Genomic DNA, 20,726 nt, shown 5'->3' with positions numbered 1-20,726 from the left:
CGTATTCCGCTTAATATTGCATTTGGCAGTGGAGATAGGGCTAGCGCACACTGTCGGGGCACGATAGCGGTGTGCAAGTGTGCGCGGGCCCTTAGCACGGCCCAAGTCGAGGAGTAAGCGATGTGAATTATAATACAACATTTTATGTGATGTTTTCAACCAAAAAGTACTACTGGTTGTCGATAAGATTGATTACATATTGAATATATTAAGGAAATAGCGCCTTATTGACAATTTACGTAGACTTTTGATTGAAAATGGCACATGACAACACCTTAATGCAAATCAATATGTTAAAAAGCAAGTTCTTCATTTTCATTTCATCAAGATCTAAACCTAATGGATGATTAAGACAAATATACAATAGACAATAAAACAACGAAACAAATAATAAATAGATGTCATCTATTTATTATTTGTGTTTAAATGTCGATGTTGTTAATGTACTGATATAAAGCACGGCCCAGAACGAGTGATTGAGCCAACTTAACACATTCATCTGCCGAGCGACCCGCGAGGATTGAGCCAACTTAACACATTCACTGCCAGCGACCCGCGAGGCGGGTTCTATGTTCGTAGGGACTTTGCGCTATATGTATAGGCCAAGCTCGTAGCTCGCACTGAATGTGTTAATAAAAGGTTTGTAACTAATCTATTTGATAATTTAATAAAATAAAACCACGAGGTTATCCAGCACCAGACATATCAGACGATGCACATAGGTTCCAACATTTTTTTGCTTTTTAATTTTAATACAAAAATCCAATACAAAGAATTTCTTTGGTTCTATACTACAGCACTACTCTAGCGTAATTAAAAAAAAAGTTTTTTAGCCGTTGGAACCTAAAATAAGCCAAAAACAACTATAATATATTATCCCAATCATGACTGGGATAGTTTGAATATACCGTCGCGGTATGTGGGTTACGCGTTGACACTAATATTTAACTACAAAAAAGGATTCTTTCCAATATACAACCAAAATCGATATCAAATCAACAAGTAATTTAACATTTTAATCACATTTCAAAACGCAAAACAACCGCTATAATCTAAGCCTAACTTAACAACAAATCGATCATTTGAGAGATATAAGCACATGGTATAAGCGGTTACAGTCCTATCAACTACGCGTGTTCGTTGAGATTTTGTGACGCAATTACACAAATAACCTTTTATCCTTCGATATCTTTAACCTTTTTACTTTAAATTATAAACAATAACGTCACCTTTTTAACACATTCACTACCAGGCCAAAAATAGTGCACTACGTCAGAGATCGAACGTAACCGCCCGTTGTATGGCGGCCGGCATCTGAGTAAAGTTCACCAGGCGGGTTCTTGGTTGCGAAAGTGTCAACCTTACTTGAAATTTTTAATCCCTTATTGCATGTAATTTGAATTCTAAGTAATTGCCCTATATTGGGCCTGTGCCACTGACTCGATATCGGGTTTTCGGTTTGTAGGAGCATTTCGCTTCATACGGATGCTTACTGAACGGTGACACTGTGTTAATAACGATTAGTAGAGTTGAACATCATATCCTCTACATAACTTTTTACGCAGAAACACCGTACGCCACAGTAACTAAGAAGTTGTGCTTACATCCTTAGATGTTCAAAAGGTTAAAGGTCCTTAGATAAAAGTATAGCGATAGGGCAGGCGGATCGTGTAACCCAGATACCAGTGCGCCCGCGAGTCGGGTTCCGTCGGTTGCCGGGTGTGGGGTCGGGCTCGCGTGTCGGGTTCAGATGGCGAGGGCGGCGGAGCGCTTGTCGCGGTTCTTGCCGCGCGCCACCGTCCGTGCCTTGTCTGCGGCGTTGTTGGCCAGATGCTGGAATAGAGATGGTATATTCATTATTTGAATAATTGGAACAAAAATAGGATATAATACTACGATACAAGTGCGGAAAAGACTGCAAAAACGTCGTGGAACATACGTGCGAAGAGAAAATTCGTAACTCGCGTCGATTTAAAATACTTCCTTCGGTCGTGTTTTAATTTATCGCCACACGTTTCAAACTTCCGTTTTCCGCACTCGTATCGTAATGTGCATATAATCTGTTTTATTTTAAGTGAATTATTGTTGTCGTTTCAAAAACCACAGAGGAAACAGTAGAGTATAATCGTGTGGAGAAATGTTTACTCCCGCCTTAAGGTGGCTCGCCTAGGTTACCCGAAGCTCAGGCTGCGTTAGATGGCGTTAATCTGCAAATTACCAGTCTTATTTTTTTTGTGGAGTCGTACAGGCATTTATATACTTTCAATTATGCTTCGCGAACATTTAATATTAAAATTGACGTATTACAACAAACATTCAATTTCTCATTGTAACGTTAATCCCCTTAATGTAAATAAATTTACTATTTTACACTATTTTTAAGTACCACTCACACATACAAACAGTGTTTTTGTATTCCTTCTAGTCGATAATTTCACGCGGCGACAGCTTGTTTAAATAGCCTTGCGGTAAATACGTGCCATCGCATGATTTGCATGGAAGTACTGGGTTCGAATCCAGGACTTTTTCTCTTTTTTTTTTAATACTACGTCGATGGCAAACAAGCATACGGTCCGCCTGATGGAAAGCGGTCACCGTAACCTATGAACGCCTGCAACTCGAAGAGTGTCGTATGCGCGTTGCCGCCCCATTAGAAACTTGTACACTCCCCTTTGCTGCGTATGCACAGCAAAAAGGAGTGTACAAGTTCAAAGGAGGGTTTGGATTGCCGACGACTCAAAGGACAATAGACGGAACAAATTAGTTCCGTAAGTCCTCCCGTCGTCAGCACCCCGCACCCTCGTTGAGCTCTGGCAGCCTTACTCACCGGCAGGAACACAACACTATGTGACACTATTTTTTGTTTTATTATTATACATAAATGTATATGTACTCGTACAGTAGTTACTGAGAGTCCACAAAAAAGATTAAAAACCTATTATCTTACATGGTAATAATTTTTGGGTTCGTCGAACTCAGAATTTCTAACATAATTATCCTAATCTGATATTTTAAAAAATTCCAAAAAGTATAGATAAATTTTAGTTTCTAAACTACGATCCGAATGATTTTTTTTTCTAATTGTTTATTTTTGATGGAGCAAGGGTATTCAAATCGCTTTTGAAATCTTAAATTAGTAAATGAAAATGCAATAGTTAACTGAGTAACGTAATGCTTTAAAAACTCAAGTGGACTTTTTTTATCTAAGGAGTGATTTCGATAAAATATTATATTTAGCGAGGGTATTAAAAGTTGTGTTTTATATCTCAACTTAATAAATAGAAAATCAAAATGACAATAAAAAAATCAATATGTTCTCTAAGATAAAATTGATACCTTCGGCTCTCCATTCTTGCTCGGTCAATAAAAAAAACGAAATTTATATCCAAAAAAATACAAAAAGTTTATAGAATCCTGGGAATCGAACGCACCTTCACGGCGTGACAGACGATTGTTCCCCAACGACGCCATTACATAACACGCTGTTACCGACGAAATTGGGCTATACATATATAATTATTTAAATATAAATAATAATGTCAAATCCATACTAATATTACAAATGGGAAAGGGTGTGTGTCTGTTTGTTTGTCCGTCTTTCACGTCAAAACCGGAGCGACGAATTGACGTGATTATTTAAGGGGATTTAGTTGAAGGGATGGAGAGTGACATAGGCTACTTTTTGTCTCTTTCTTACGCGAGCGAAGCCGCGGTCAAAAGCTAGTTTATTATAAATGGGAAAAGCTGGTTACTCTATAATCTGAAGTGGAAGAATTCGTTGTTTCACCAAAGATAATGTGTGTTTGTTTGTTTGTCCGTTTTTCACGGCCAAACGGAGCGACGGATTGACATGTTTTTTAAGTGGAGATAGTTGAAGGGATGGAGAGTGACATATGCTACTTTTGTCTCTTTCTAACGCAAGCGAAGCCGCGGGCTAAAGCTAGTACAGCACGGGAAGCATGGTCGCGCGATAGACGATAAAATATCAGGCCGTCCCTGTCGCACTATTAGTAAGTGCGATTATAGGGACGGCCAGATATATGTTTTATCATTTATCGCGTGACCATAATTGCCTGCCTGGACCAGATTATATTGATGATAATTTGATGATAATTATTATTTGTAACCAATTAGTTAATATTGTCTTCAGTTACCGCGATAGTTACTCATGAAATAAAAACTATGAAAACGGATTAAATCGCGTATAATGAGTTTAAAATTCATCCCGATGTTTCGAACACTTTTACAGAGTTCGTGGTCAACGGCCAACGGGTGACTGAGGAAAAATTACAATGTGCAAAAGCTACCCATATTCTTGTATATAACCATTTAGTTGTTGAAGAAAAACATTCACACAACAATAACATAGGTCAACCAGCTCAGTAAATGCAATACATTACTAATACTATGCCCACACTTTGACCTATGTGTAATGTATTATACCAGACGTGTAATATTTTATTTTATCAACAAAGGCATAATAAAGGATTGTATTGTATTTTTGTATGAAAATAAAAAATAGGAAAGCAATATAGTAATAGTCAAATATTCCATTTAAAAAATATATAAAAAAATCCAAAAAAAGTTCAAATGATTAAAAAAAACTGCGGGATGGAACTCAGAATCACCTGCTTCATAATCGGTGCATTTGACCAAGACGCCATTTCGATTTACATTAGCAGTGCCGAAATATACGATATGTATCTTTATTGACAAAATGCGTCATTATTTCTGAGTCTGCTTGAGTTAACTAAACCAATATCTTTAATAATTACTTGTCAAGAGCCAAGTGTCACTGATGACAATGTCAATTAAAAATGCGCGAAATATGACGGCTCTGTGTCTGTACACAAAATTTGGCACGCACATTTACGTAAAATTAATAAAAAATTCACATGGATTTGTCCATGATTTCTGTATGAAACAATGTATTTCATTCACTACCGCGACGACGGATAATGTATAGTAGATGTATGCGCATATTTTTATTTAGTTGTAGTGTGCGGTGACTAAATAAATGGTAGATGTTTTTTGTATGGAAAGCGAGCCACCTTAAGGAAAGGTGAGTTATTTATGAAGGTCGTGTGGAAGCGTAGGCAAGATTGTAGGTTAGTACATTCATCGTTTCGGAGTTTGTAATTATCGAATTTAACAAAGAATAATATAGTAGTGTAAAGTGTAGTAATGTAGCGTACCCGATGCAGCTTGTTGAGCTTCTTCTTGGGCAGGAGCGTGGCGACGGCGTCGGGCAGGCCGAGCGCTCCGCGCAGCGCGGCCGCGTGCGGCGCCAGCGCCTGCAGCCCGGCGCCCAGCGTGCCCGCCAGCGCGCCGTACGCCGCGCGCCCGCTCCACGTACCGAACTCCGCCTTCTCCGAGCCCACGCGCACGGACAGCGCCGGGACCGTGTCCTCCTGCAATATCGATACTATATTAATTACACTTATATTTGACACAACAGACTAAACGAACGGCTCAATAGCCGGGTCCGCCCAGAGCGAGGCACGGCGCTGAGTGATTTCCTCGCGCGAAAAATGTGCCTTGGCACGGCGCGTCTGCCGTTTGCCACGCGGGCACATTACCTAGCGACTCCGGCTGCGAGAATCCGGCTAATAACATATGTAGGTATAACACACGGCCTCGTGTGCAGCGCGTGCATGGAAACAGAAGAATCCACTAAACGCTTTCCTTCTGAAATGTAAAAAGGTAGAAGTATACAGCAGGTAGAAGTCTTTAACGACCTAAAGAGGGACGACAGTAAGCTTTCCACGTAATATACTCGTCCAGTCCTGAACACACCTTGAAGTACTTTAGTATGTCCCGGAAGGTGGCCCGCTGTCCAGTACTGTCCTCACCTCGAAGTACAGTGTAATGTCTCCACCTGTAGTCCAGTACTGTCCTCACCTCGCTCCTTCTTTCCTTCTTGGCGCGGAACTTGTGCGAGTCGCGCGCGAGCGAGGACAGACGCAGCAGTAATGTCTCCACCTGTAGTCCAGTACTGTCCTCACCTCGAAGTACTTGAGTATGTCCCGGAAGGTGGCTCACTGGAGTTTTCGCTCCTTGGCGCGGTACTTGTGCGAGTCCAGACGCGGCAGTAATGTCTCCACCTGTAGTCCAGTACTGTACTCACCTCGAAGTACTTGAGTATGTCCCGGAAGGTGGCCCGCTGGAGCTTGCGTTCCTTCTTGGCGCGGAACTTGTGCGAGTCGCGCGCGAGCGAGTCGAGCCGCGGCAGGAGAGTCTCCACGTAGTCGGAGGCGTCGTCGCCGGCGTCTGTGTCCTCGATGCACTCGTAGGCGATGGCGAGCGCGCCGCCGGCCGCCATGCGGACCTACAACAAAAACTAACTTTAGTCTATGTTTTTAGGAGATACAATCTTGTGCATTACGGCCCAGTCACCACATTGGTCTAAGCGCGACAGCGGTGAGCGTCAGCCATACGTGCGAATGAAAAGTCCCATCGCTGTGTCTCGCTCCAGTGTATGGCCGCCGCTCACCGCTGTCGCGCTTAGACCAATGTCGTGGCTGGGCCGTTAGAGGAATTAATTGAGAGCGTTGTAGTTACGATTAGCGGAATTAGCCACGACACGTCTCGCTGATGCCTTGTGTAGCCAAGATCTCTCTTTTACGTATGTCACTCTTAATCTTTAATGAGTTACCTCCTTATTCATAAACGTTTACTAAAGTTATCAAGCCGATAAAGTTCGTTTGTCCTTTTCCGACGTATTGGTGTGATAGAAAGGGACAAACGAACTTTATTGGCTTGATGACTTTAGTGAACGTTTATGAATAAGGGAGTTAGAATTTTGAAGTTATTTCAATTAATTAACGACCTCTATTATCATATTCATGATTTAAGCAGCTCTGCAAGTGGCAGTGAATGAAGCAGCGCCATCTAGCGCGACTGCGTGTAGCGAGCCCTGCTCCATATCTAGCCCCGATACTTTCAACGCACATTTAGCAAATCAGCGAGCCGCAGTGGGCTGGGAAGCATAGCCTACAGAAAAGCTGACAAGTGTTCCGCAGGCAGCAACGACAGCACCCAACCGTTCTCTCCGTTCTCCACAGCTAACATTGATACTTCGACGACAACAACGTACAAGGCGCAATCTGCGATTTTTTTTGTAGCAGATAGCACCTTGTACGTTGGTGGGTAAGGTGCAAAATTCTGAAAAAAATAATGCAGATTGTACAGTCAGCTGCAGAGAAAAGTAGACCCAATTTCATACAAATTTGTATGTAAGGGGGTATAATTTTCTCTGCAGCAGACTGTACCCTATACGTTGATGTCGTCGACTTATTTACACTTTAATTCACCTCATGACTAGCGGCGGTCAGCAAGTCCGCAAGTCGCGAGAAGCTGCCATGTGTTCTGCAGGCGGCAGTGACAGCAGCAGCGGCCAGCTGTCTAGCGCGGTGTAGTGCGCCCTGCTCCACGGAAAGCTTGACACTCGTTAATGACTCACCTCGAGACTAGCAGCTGTCAGCAGGTCAGCCAGTCGCGAGAAGCCGGGCGGCGTGGTCCGCAGTAAAGCCGCCGTGTGCTCTGCGGGCGGCAGTGACAGCAGAAGTGCCCAGCCGTCTAGCGCGGCTGCGTGTAGTGAGCCCTGTTCTACGGCTAGTCCGGATACTTTGACGGAACCGTCGCCCTGAAAATGTATGTAATGTTATACAAACGCTTAGATAAATGTTTATGAGATAGAGTAATAGTATGTTTATATACATCTTCTTTTCTGTCTTCTGTTTCGGATCACTTTGTTGGACATATTGATTGAAAGTCATAATGTAGTAGTACCTAAACTTTTCAGGGCTTTCCTTAAGGTCATCTATAGATAGGTTAGGTTTGTTTTATGGCAATCCTAAAAAATTACGCGTTTCTGAGAAAAAACAAATTATGCATAACGAAAATGACAACGACACCGACGACGACACTATACCTTCGTTTCCATGTATAGGTACTCACATGTAGTCAGATAGATAAAATCGAAAATGTACATTGTACATTATATGTTGAATCTCAATAATAATAAATTAATGACGATGACAGTACCTTTAGATAGCTGCCACTGAAGATGGTTTCGTACATCCGCATAACCTCCAGAATTTCGGAGAGGTCTTCCTCCAGCAAGTAGCAAATCACGGAGAGGGACAGGCAACACTGCAAATTACAAGAATAATATTAATAACACATACCATTTCGAGTGCCTACTAAAGAGTTGGTTGCAAAGAAAGGACTTCTTTTGCATTATGTTATGCATCATAAGCCCGAAAATGTGACATGGTCTTCGGACTTCGATTTTTACGGTGATTTTTTTTTCTAGCCTATTTTTGTGTCCCATTGCTGGGCAAAGGCTTCCTCTTTCTTCCTCCACTTGGGCATTTTCGCGAGAAGAATCACAATTTTTTTTCTAAGGTGGGTTTTTCCTGCTCTGAATCACGAGCCCTTTCGATCTAGAACAGAAAACAAATACAAAAAATGGTCCCAAAATTTTGTATTATTTTACATACTTTCCACTTTGTAACCGCTGTAAAATGTCTTTGAAAAATGTTATCGAAGTGAAAAAAATTAAATTTGGAACGCTTTTTTTTCAGCAAGTAGGATCGAAAGGCTCGTGATTCTGAGTTCTGAGTAGTAAAAACATTAAATTAGAAAAAAAAAAAGGTTTTAAATCTTTTTTCGCGAAAATCCCACTTATCACAATTTGCCACTTGCTCCGGCCAGTCGCCGCAAAATGCGTCGAGGTCACTCCACCATCTCTTTTTTTCGTCTGCCTCTGCCTCGTCTAATCGGCGGTGTTTTGTCAGATGATTGACGACATGAGAAAAATTGCCTTTGCAAGTCCTTGGAATAAGAAAGTAGTGTCATGTAACTAACCTCAGTGCGTGTCTCGATGGAGGCAGACTTGTCCACGGCGCAGGCGACCAGCGCGGGCCGCACTTCCTTCATGAACTCCTCTGTGCCGTCTTCGCCGATCTGTAAATGTTTAGGTTCATTCGTTAAAGTTGTTACGTTTTTGTCTGTTTATCGATCTTGAAACAGGTCTGGTAAAAATTTCAAGTTGGCACTAGCTGCTGCCTTCGTCTCCCCATTCCTGCCTCGTCGTATTTGGTAAGGCAATCAGCTAGCGTGGCTGTGTGGTTGGCCAGCAATGGCGCCAGATAAGGTAAAGATTGAATTTGCACTAACCTGTAGCGCCAGCAGAGGCGCAAGAGACGCGGCTGCCTTCCTCTCCCCATCCCTGCCTCGTCGTATAGCCTTGGTGAGATAGTCGGCCAGCGTAGCTCTGTGGTTGGCCAGTAATGGCGCCAGGTATCTTCGTTGGAGCGCCGCCCGTAGTGATGTGAACGCGGCGGCACGCGCGGCGTTTGCGCGGGCACCTAGACCGTCGATGGTTTCCATAACTTTCTCTTCGAACTTCTCCTGGATTTCTGCGTCTGTGAAAAAAAAATCATCAATTACATCTGTATTTGAGTAATCGTTCTTACATATAATTAGTCCAGTTCACTTACAATCGATATATGTAGGAATGCATCACGTTGAGGAGTCTCTTTTAAATTTTCATATAGAAATTAGCTCGCCAGTTATTCTACGAGTACCTACAATATAATTGCATTTTAATAGTGTTACAGACACTCTTTACTTTGGTAAAATTTAAGGTTGTCCTTGTTTATTAATACATTTTAACGTGAAATAACTAGAGTTGGCATAAGAACGGTTTCCGCATCTGACCGCCTATGAGTTGCGTTCTCGCGTGCGAATCCTTACTCAAAATCTCGCAAGAAATATGTGCAAACACGTCTGATGACATTCATAAACAACATATCGACAACTAAAAAAATCATCAAAAAATAAAAGCTGCAAGCATAATTTGTAAGATGCCAATTGATGAATAACTCGATTCGTAAACAGAGGTGAACGAATCTTCCTTTTAGTATTCAAGATCATCTAAATATAGATTCGCTAAACTTTGGCAATGTCTGTAAAGTGGCGACGATTTTAGGGAAACACTCATTCTGGTGAGATTTAGAAGAATTTTTTTGTCTTAAGGTCTTAACCATTTCTGTGCGGATGACCCGAGAGGCGTGTCATTTTAAAATCGACAAGTTTTTCGTCGCCACAGCGTAAAGTTTTCGAAAATGGAACACGAACGGATCAGTTTACACGTTCACTGTCTCGTTCTCCGTATACCGGTAAGCCTCTATTTCAATAAGGTTGGCACTGTTGGCAGTTCAGTTGGCAGGACAGTGAGCGTGTCAAAATAAGGCAGAGCGTGCAAATAACTGGGGGAACACAGACACGTAGGTTTGCCCTATCACGGTAAGCTGGCGTGACTCATACGATACAAACTTGGTGCGGGCGGTCGGTATTTCGACCGATTAAGTGCAGTTAAACGACTGACCTTTCGTTCGTATTTAATTAACCAAAATTATAATTTAAGGAGATACTCTCAAGGTAAACTGTTACTAGCGAGGATTCGTAAAGATTCATTAAGAAAGTGTGAAAGGCGGTAAAGGGGTAATGTTGTTCCCTTTACCGAGCGCAGACTAATTGGGTTGAGGGTCCCAATAAGTCGACACTCTTATAAGATGGTGAGGGTTCAGGCCTGGCTTAACAGAACAACAACAACGATTCCAATTGGATTTATTTAGACAACACAAGAGTTACACGCAAGTTTACACAAATAGTCTTATACAATGTAGTCTAGTAACACTAAGTAACACGAATGCCGTGAGTGGTATATCTAGCACTGTACACTGTTGCTTTCACTGAACTTCACTTTGACTATGGACGCGACGGTAGCGGGTGTACCGAAAAGAGGTGACGTGACGAGACGTACTCCGAACCGGGCTCACGCCTTGCTAGTAGAAGACTCTCCGTGTGTGATCGGAATTGCGACCTTACGCAAAACGCAGGGGTTTACGCAATGTGTGATCGGAACGGGCTTTCTCCGTACTTAGCAAGGAGCTAGCTTAGGCCTAGAGTAAGGTCCTAGTTAGGAGCAGACTGGGATGTCAACTGACTTGGGATGTGTCCCGGCGGGCTTTTATACCACCCGACGGCGTGGGTGAAAGCGACGCTTCCTTCCTTCCTGCGGCGTGGCGTCACCCCGCGTGGAGGGGGTGTAACGGGAGTAACGGGACGCTGGACCCGCGCATCTGCAGTGGCCGGCCATCGCAATGTAGAAAAAATGGTGCGGTACCGTTGGAATCGGAAAGGCCGGCGGAACCTTCTACCTGCTTTACGCGTGGGAAACTTGGTCGTGCTACAAAAGTTATTTCTGTTTAATCTTTAGGATATCGTTCCGTACCAAAGTCCAGTTCGCAAGTCATTCTCGATATTTTTATCGAGATAAAAGTGAAGTTTAAATTAAAGTTATATTGAAATAGATACAATTTCACTGTCTGCTGTCTGCATATGTACAGGTTAGGTACCTACTTTAATTTTGTAAGGTTTAGGTAAAAAACTCCATTTGCAGGGTCAATGGCTTACTGTTTTTATATTACACACGACATCAGTTAACAGAAGCAAACATAGCATCTAGGTATAGTATGGATAAAGGAATGAACATAAGACTTATTTTTTTTTAAGTTAGGATTTACTTTATTGGTCTTTACTTTATTATACCTATTGGTCTTATCGCAAGGTATTTCAAATGTGCGGAATAGTTTTGTACCTTAATCTCATCAGTAAATTGCAGGAAACTATTATCGAATAACACAAGCCTGTGATTAAATACCCATTAAGTAACTACCCACTACAGCTAATGGCTTACATATCATAATAAGTAATGAGTTTCTATTGTTTCTTTTTATTAATCGTTAGAGACACAAGTCAAAGTCTAACCCCCTTATTCATAAACGAACACTAAAGTTATAAGAAGATAAAGTTCGTTTGTCCCTTTCTGACGAATTGGTGTGATAGAAAGGGACATACGAACTTTATCGGTTTGATAACTTTAGTGTACGTTTATGAATAAGGGGGTTAGAGTTTGCATAATAATGAGAAGTGTTTTTTTTTAATTCTATGAAATTTAATTAGATCAAATGTTTAGGGTTAAATAACTATTCACGGACAATATTACTCGTATCGTAACTATCAAACAATTTATGGCTGAAATTTATCACGATTCAACGTTACTAGAATTCTGATATTCGCTAGTAACAGTAAGGTTCGTATTAAAACGTTACAAGATTTTTTTATCCCCCGACGCAAAAACAATGGGGTGTTATATTATAAGTTTGACGTGTCTGTCTGTCTGTGTGTGTGTCTGTCTGTGGCATCGTAGCTACCGAACGGATGAACCGATTTAGATTTTAGTTTTATTTGTCTGAAAGCTGAGTTAGTCGGGAGTGTTCTTAGCCATGTTTCATGAAAATCGGTCTACTATGTAGCGGTCGGGGGTTTTTTCAAAATTTTAATTTTGTGGTTAGGTTATGTATGATTATAAATACACGATAAGTAGGTATTATATCACCATGCGCTTATTTGGCGTCGGCATGTATAATCAATTAATCAGTGTGGTGTCTCGGAATATTCGCCAAGGTCGTATACAACCTTAACCTTACGAAACGCTTATCATTCAAATAACCTTGATACGGCCAATATTAACTATATCATTTATTTTGGGACGATTATATGAACACTATCGCAACCAAGAACCCGCCTTGTGGGCACCGTGATCTTTGCTCAGATGCTGGACAATTCCACTGGGCGGGTTGTGGCCATACAAGCCGCCACCTTGTTATAGATTACAACCGGTTTTTGACGTAGTACGCTATTTTTTTTTAATAGCGATAGAGCACTTGCTTCGCAGAGCAGACAACCTGTCTAAACAGGGTCTGCTGGCAATCAACTAGCAGTGGATGGTTTGGACGGCCTTGTACCACGACATGGAAGCGGTCAGTGGAGAAGGAGACTGACGCAAGTGATTGGAAGGAGCTTGAATTCAAGATCTCTATGTCCCTGAGCGATTATAGGATCACATTGTCATCGTATAATAATATCTAAAAACTGCGACTACTATCCACAATACACTACGATTATGAACAACCGTGGGTAGTGGGTGTTTGGGTTATTTATAGTTTGTGACTAATGAGAGCCATCATTTAGCATCCAATAACAGGTAACACGTAAATGTCCTATAAAAAAACTGGACATAAGGGCCGATTCAAACGGACTGCATGTACTGTAATCAAATACAAGTTCCAGTTAGATTGTAATCCAACTCTATCTATCGTTATAACCACTATACTACTACTAATTGCCATTGGATTACCAATAGAGTAACAAAATTTCTAGCAAATTACTAAACTTAGTTAGCAGCTTCAGAGCCAAACTCAGTTCCAGCTACTATTTAATGGGACCTCAGGACATTGCAGTCACACTTTCTTCACTTATGCATACATTTATCTACTATTATCATTTGGCGTATTTTGTTGTGGCTAACCACAATAGGTGGTGGAAATAGCAACCTATACTAGTTAGTGCCCCGTGCTACTAGTGTTTTTGCCAGTCACGCCACAGAGTCACTTCCTCAATTATCGTTTTTTTATCACATGCGATCTGTCAAACAGTATTAAACATATGAAGATGATGTTGTTATTGTTATTATGGTTATATTGTAATGCTGGGCGACAAAGGTGGAGGATGAAAGGAGATTGCACGTAGCGGAAATGAGAATGTTGAGATGGATGTGTGGAGTGACCAGAATGGATCGGATCAGGAATGAGTATATTAGGGGAAGTTTGAAAGTTGCGCCTATAACGGAAAAGATGAGGAGTGGCAGGTTGGCGTGGTACGGTCATGTAATGAGGAGGGATGAGTGTCATATAGGCAAAAGAATGTTGGAGATGAATGTTGATGGATGGAGAGGGAGGGGTAAACCCAAACAACTTGTATGCATACCGTTTTTTTCTTTCAATGTGGCTCATTTTATTTTAAAATTGTATTGACTTTACTCTGGTCCTTATCACCCAATAAATACGCGTAAGTGGCCAATGTAAGTTGACCTATGCCGGCTCTGAATAAATTATAAATATGACTTATTTGTGGAATGTAATGCCGTCTGTTTTTAAATTTGAACTTTCAACCATTTCACACTACAGGTGGACATCTTTAAGGCATCAAATCCATTCTGTTACAAGGTTGATTATCTTTCAGATCATATTATTATAATTTTTATATAATCAACCTTATAGCAGAATGGATTTACAAGGTTGATTATCTTTCAGATCATATTATTATAATTTTTATATAATCAACCTTATAGCAGAATGGATTTACCCACTTTTGAAGTTAAGCGACACAAATACATCCACATCCTTACATAGATACGGATGGATTTACGGTGACCGCTTTCGATCAGGCGGACCGTATGCTTGTTTGCCACCGACATAGTATAAAAAAAATAGATTTACATGGTAAGCTCAAGAAGGCATTGGCCTGGAAGGCAGGATAATAATCCTTTACGTATGTAACGACACATAAGTCAGGCAACGACAGTTTTATAAGGCAAGGTAAAGACATCACTTTCATTTTATTTAACCAGCTGAACAAGTGTTGCAAAGTAAAATTTTTCATATGACGTTTATTTGGTTTGCATAATGTTACGACTTTATCAGTTGTATAATTACATAGTAAAATTTAAAACCAGTTCAATAGGGCTTGAAAGGGGTTTCCAGACAACTTTCCGTACTACAAAAACGAACTCCTGCATAAACAGGAAGATAATATCAGATTTCATAACTAGAAAACATTCTTACTGTGGTGTAATCTGAGAGGTTGTACTCTCAATTGTGAACCAAATTAAATTTATCCAGACAGTTATTTTCAACAATGGATACAAGGTCAACAATTTCGTAGGAGTGATGAAGCATTCCTATGACTTAATGGCCAAATAGCCTACAAATAGAATTTGGGCAAAAGTATGCCTAATTATTAGCTTTGGTTTTCTTACAAAATTAGTCGTGTGTACCTAGTATTGGAGCATAAGGTAAGGGTCCTTATTGAAGGGCACACCACATTTATGTTTTAACACATCCTGCCTACTAATGATATGTCCATTGAAACTTGATGTTTCATGTTTCTTAGAAAATACTACCATATAAGAAAAAGTAATCCATTTCTTAATTTTCAAAATAGAAAAGAAAAATATAATTATAATTCATAGAGTTTGAAGTTTGAGAGTGAATACATACCGGCTTCATCGTGGATGCTCCGCAGGTCTGACTGTCCCGAAGTCTCGGACATGTTGTCAATCGTCATGTCAATGCCAGCATCCTCGTCGGAGGAGTAGCACTGCTCTGTCCTCTTGTGCTCTACGGAAGAAAATGTTAAACAATTACTAACTGTAGCGCTATAAGTTATGGTAGATAAATAGGTAGAAGGAATTATAATACATGCATTTTTAAATACATAAACACACCTTTCACTTAAGAATATACACTTGAGCTGATAATATACGAGTATGACTGTCCTAACTGGGGTTTACCCCATACCATTACCTCCATAGGATTACTATTAATTAGATCAGACTAGACGAGTCATCATTAGAATGTATCATACAGTATAGTAAGCTAATCCCAGCTTTATCCTCCTAAGTCCGTTGCTTTAAAAGGAAAAGAACAAAATTAAGTCGAATTTTGAACTACACTGGGAATTGGGATTAAAGAAAGTTTTAAATTCATCTGACAGAGTCAGGGCTTATCAAGATGCAGAAATTTTCCAAATTGGTAGAAGTGCTATTATTGGCTATATAAGGACAAAAAATCATCTGCATATCATGTTGTGAAATGAATGTAATGAAATTGCATAATAGCAACAAATTAAGTAAATAACTGGGAAATACCAGAAGGCAAATAATCAATAAAGCAACCTTGCACTGCCTTACTGGAGTGAAGGCTTTCTGTTATAGGGTTCCACTTATATCTATATCAATGCCAAACAGTATTTATAGACCTTGCATACACACCTTACTATTATACCATATGTATGGACCATAGATAAACACATAACAAAGTACTTAAGTCACTAAAGCGCAGTGTGTTTTTACTTTTTACTAATAGCATAAGCAATACTGAATACTTCAGGGAAAACCCAGTCAATACCCCTTTAGCACTGTGGTGCAACATTGTACTTCCTTATTATATTGCATGTCCATGTGGTCAATACAGTTACATTATATAATTGTTGAACCATGAAAATCTTAATTTGTCCGCCCCTTAGGGGGTATGTGACATTCCAAATATCATTTGATATGCAATACGAAATACAATGTTACTGTGTTAAATTAATCATCATCATCTTACACAACTATTGATATTGATGTTTTTAATAATTCTCACAGATAAATTGTAAGTATTTTGTTTAACCGTACCATTCAGGGTCTGTTTAAGAATAATGTTGTATAATGAGAAAGCAAAATATAAAAATCTGTAAATATAATAATATATACAGTGTAAACTCCATGTAACGTCACTCGATTTAACGGCACACTCTCTAAAGCGTCGAAACCAATTGACTTTGGTTGGTTTAGCTTGTCTACCATACAATGATACACTCTACATAGCATCACGCCTACTCTCAATAACGGCATTAACGGCAGCAATTAACTAATAAAAAGTACCTTTTAAGTTGCTAAAATTAGTAAAAACTGCGCAGCTGTGTACGTTCTTTTGTCGTTTTGTTATCCTAGCCGGCAATAAACTCGAGGTCAGCATCAAACATCCCGAACTTTCAAAAAAATTGGTTCTTTTGTTTACAAATTGGGATTGCTTCCATGTGTAGGCTGTTTTTGACCATGACTAACGTATATTACTACTAATACTATTCTGAAATAAACTTTTTCTTTTTCTAATTCCAATTTTTCTTCCCTCCACTTAACGGCAACTCTCTATAACGCCATAAAATGCACAGTCCCTTCAGTGCCGTTATATAGAGTTTACACTGTATTATGAAACATGTATTTTATTGTACATTTCCCAGGATATTAACCCTTATAGTGAATGTAACAAAGCAGCTGGTCACTTTTACTAGCTTAGTATAGGATTACAAGTGTACTTAGTACTGACATTAAAGACTGTTTCACTTTCTAAGCTAGAACAATAGCTGTTACTATTACAGTAATTTAATAGTCTCAAAGCTATGTTGATGTTGCTATTTTTTCATGGTTTATACGTAATTTTCTATCTGCACTTAAAATATATGTATGTGGGTTACTATTGTAATAAAATGTTACCTATCTTAAAGAATGTAAACAGTTATTGCCAGACTATTGCGTTACAAATATGAAACTTATCATTCCAAATTACATAATTGATGTTTTTAGATTACAAGGTCAGTAAATTCTGGTTAAATAACCCAACATTATTTTCTGTTGTTTGTATGCAAAACATGTTTTGTATTGATATTGTTGTTTAGATCACAATGAACGTGCGAATAAAAACATTGAGATTGGCACATGTTATGAAATCGTGAAAGTAATTCTTGCGCCAAGCACTCGACGCAGGTACTTGGCTTGCGAAATTAGTGGCTTTAGCTAGTGCCAAGCTTTTGTGGATGTGTAACATATGCTACCTGTCTAAAAGGTAATGCCCCAAGTATAACGACCGAAGTGAAATACGTGGACGCGGTACGGGTCTGCATGCACAAGGTCACCGCGTGATTGCATTCCGTGGTGATTTCCTGCTCCACATGTTGTTTTAACATCAAGCTTCCAAACATTTCCAAATTAAAGGGATAACACTCACCGTATTTTCCTTTTTTCTTTCCTTTCGGCATGGTGTAGGTTTTACACAAAGCTGTTGTCTGACTTAAAACGAAATTAAATTATATTCACTAAATAATTTTCTAACTTTCCCACTTAATCAAGACGGAGAAAAGTTCAATATATCAGTTCTTATAGAATGATTTGGGCACCGAATGCAACATAAAACTAAAATTTCAGAAAAACTTTTTAACATGTTTAACCGTGTAACATGCACACTCAACTCCACTGCTTTGAGCAATGCGCTGTCTGGTTGGCTAGCTGTCATTTAAAGCCACCATTTTGAATTTTAGTGTTGCCAGTAAAATAAATTGAAAATGGATTAATAATTATAATCATACACTTAATTCAAACGGACCATCAATAAATATACTAGCGATTGATTATGTTCATTTTTTACATGTAAGTTATAACCATGTTATTTATAAATAAAACATATAATCTGTATAAGATCTATTTTTAAGTACCTGAAGAAATATCTACGAGCAGCACAGTCAACAATTTTTTCCACTTTTTTTGATATTTTTATTAATACTTGGTAACATTTTCTGCGAATTCTGACATCAACTAGTGACGTACTTTCAAAACAAAATTGACTAAGGATAGGACAATTTTCGATTTTGATTGAATAAAATTGTGTAATTTTTTCAACCGTTTCTTGCATAATAGTTAATAGTATCTATATTAAAGTCTGACCAAATATATGACTTCGCGCCATGTTAATAATGTACTCGTACTGTATAATTGATTTCTATTAGAATTCCTTTTTACGTTGCATACCTAATATATAATTATTCGTTTTTTGTGCATTGCTAATTTTAAAGTTTACGCAATGATACATAACAACAATATTTTGTAATTGGCTTAGAATCTATAATATCTATCACTGCTGACGATATACAGGTCATTCCATAAAATAATGTATGACTCACACACTCGACACTCATTGAGCGAGCGTCTGGGTTGTGCAATTGTTTGAAAAAAAAATGTTGGTAAACTTTGCGTAGGTAAAAAAAAAACCTAGGTACTTTTTTTTTTAAGACGATACGATACAGGTAATTTCTCCATAGAAACGCTCTCGACTATTTCCTCCCTGGTTTTTGAAGATAGAGCAATGATTTTTTCAACACAGATTATTATTATTTTTATCTGTGTCGGGCCGTTTTGATTTTTTTGCTATTTTTATTTTAAAACTAGCGTCTTTTACAATCAAAAATTTCTAAAAACGGCCTTTTTCAATATGGCTCAAAAAAGGTGTGATACTCAAGATCGGTAACAATTAGCCAAAAAATATAAACGGTCCGACACAGATTATTTCATTGTTATTCAGATTCTCAAATTTCGTTCCGTTTAAATACGTTTTCAAGGAGGAAACAGTCGAGTGCGGAACCTCGATTCTAAAGATTTTTTCGCAATAGGTATCTTTTAACTGAGTTGTTTAACATATTTTTTTCGATAAATCTAGTCAATACCACTAGCATATTTATCTGAATTCCCAAATTGAAAGGGGGCTCCTTTCCATTTTAGCATTTTCGCTCCCGTAGCGTCTTAAATGTTTTTGTGAGCGAGGTTCAGTTACCGGCATTACTACGAACTACGAAGGTTAATTAAATGCGAGCAGGTTGAATCGTCAGTATGTATTTAGGTAGGTATATATATTTTTAAGCTGTCGGCGAAAAGAGTCTTGTTTTCCTCAACTTCATCCGAGTTACGTCACATGCTAGAAGACCTTAATAGCAACGCAAGCCTCGAGGTTGGACTGAAGATGAATATGTCAAAGACTAAGGTCATGACTAACAGCACAAATCGTAGGATTGAGATAAACGGAGAACACATCGCATATGTCCATGAATACCTTTACTTAGGCCAAATAGTCTCTTTCCAGGCGCGACAAAACAAAGAAGTTCAAAGACGCACTGAAAACGCCTGGAAGAGCTATTGGTCAATGAAACACCTAATGAAAGGAGACCTACCTCTGTCACTCAAACGTAGGCTCATGGACAATTGGACATGTGCGTACTTCCAGTTCTCACCTACGGTGCTCAAACCTGGTCTTTGATGAAAACTCAGAAGTCCAAACTCGGGGTTTGCCAGAGAGCTATGGAGCGCAGCATATTAGGTGTAAAATTAAGGGATCGGATCCGGAACACCACGCTGCGCTCTAAGACTCAAATAATAGACGTAGCTCGGAAAGCGGCTAAGCTGAAGTGGAACTGGGCTGGCCATGTCCGCCGAATGCCGGACGACTTGTGGGCCAAGATTAACCACAGAGTGGTAGCCCCACGAGTCAAACCGGGGATCCGGCAGACCACACCGGCGATGGCGGGATAACCTGGACTCATTTTTTATTGGCTGGCCAGAAAGTGCGAGAACATCGAACCTATGGGGGCTATCACCATCAGCCCCGACGACGTAGTTGACCGTTGTCGAACGCGAGTGCGAGAACATCGAACCTATGTACGGCCCAGAACTGGAAAAGTCCTGGACCGGACGGATTGCACAACTTCTGGCTAAAATGGTTTCGATGCTCGCACTCGCGTTTGGCAACGCAATTTCAACAAGCCCTCGATCTTGGTTCTCTCCCACCTTCCCTAACAACTGGTGTTACTTTCCTGCTCATAAGTCCGGTAGTACCACGGAAGCAAAAAACTACAGACCCATTACGTGCTTGCCTACACTTTACAAGCTCCTTACATCCATTTTGAGAGCAAAAATTAACGCGCATATTGTCGCTAACAACATTCTGGCTCCCGCTCAAAATGGATGTAGGGTTGGGTCCCGTGGTACTAAAGAGCTCCTCCTCATAGACATGACCATCTGCCAACAAGTTCGGCGGAACAAGGGGGCCATCTCGGCCGCTTGGATTGACTATAAGAAGGCCTATGATTCGGTGCCTCATTCATGGCTGAGAAGGGTATTGGAGCTGTATAAACTTGATGCAGCTTTAATATCCTTCCTGGCTGCA

At 39.8% G+C, this 20,726-nt stretch overlaps 1 protein-coding gene across 1 annotated transcript; it reads right to left on the bottom strand.

The window, feature by feature from the left end:
- Nucleotides 1–520: 520 nt before the first annotated feature.
- Nucleotides 521–17,918, bottom strand: LOC125226291 (interferon-related developmental regulator 2). Its single transcript, XM_048130228.1, has 9 exons — nucleotides 17,745–17,918; nucleotides 15,195–15,314; nucleotides 9,184–9,431; nucleotides 8,872–8,970; nucleotides 8,047–8,154; nucleotides 7,463–7,645; nucleotides 6,128–6,328; nucleotides 5,196–5,411; nucleotides 521–1,833 (listed from the first exon to the last, which is right to left on the bottom strand). The coding sequence occupies exons 1-9, from the start codon at nucleotides 17,773–17,775 to the stop codon at nucleotides 1,747–1,749; spliced, it is 1,293 nt and encodes a 430-aa protein (XP_047986185.1). The 5' UTR covers nucleotides 17,776–17,918; the 3' UTR covers nucleotides 521–1,746.
- Nucleotides 17,919–20,726: the final 2,808 nt, after the last annotated feature.

The sequence above is a fragment of the Leguminivora glycinivorella genome, chromosome 5 (assembly GCF_023078275.1).
Source record: "Leguminivora glycinivorella isolate SPB_JAAS2020 chromosome 5, LegGlyc_1.1, whole genome shotgun sequence".
Taxonomy (NCBI): domain Eukaryota; kingdom Metazoa; phylum Arthropoda; class Insecta; order Lepidoptera; family Tortricidae; genus Leguminivora; species Leguminivora glycinivorella.
This window is presented reverse-complemented; position numbering and strand designations above follow the sequence as displayed.

Bases quoted from the DNA above. Each gene is read 5' to 3' on its own strand.
- LOC125226291 (XM_048130228.1), bottom strand. From the start codon at position 17,775: ATGCCGAAAGGAAAGAAAAAAGGAAAATACG. The intron at 8,155-8,871 runs GTTAGTTACATG...TGTAATTTGCAG, and splicing joins CCATCGAGACACGCACTGAG to TGTTGCCTGTCCCTCTCCGT. The intron at 5,412-6,127 runs GTGAGTACAGTA...TCGATATTGCAG, and splicing joins ACATACTCAAGTACTTCGAG to GAGGACACGGTCCCGGCGCT.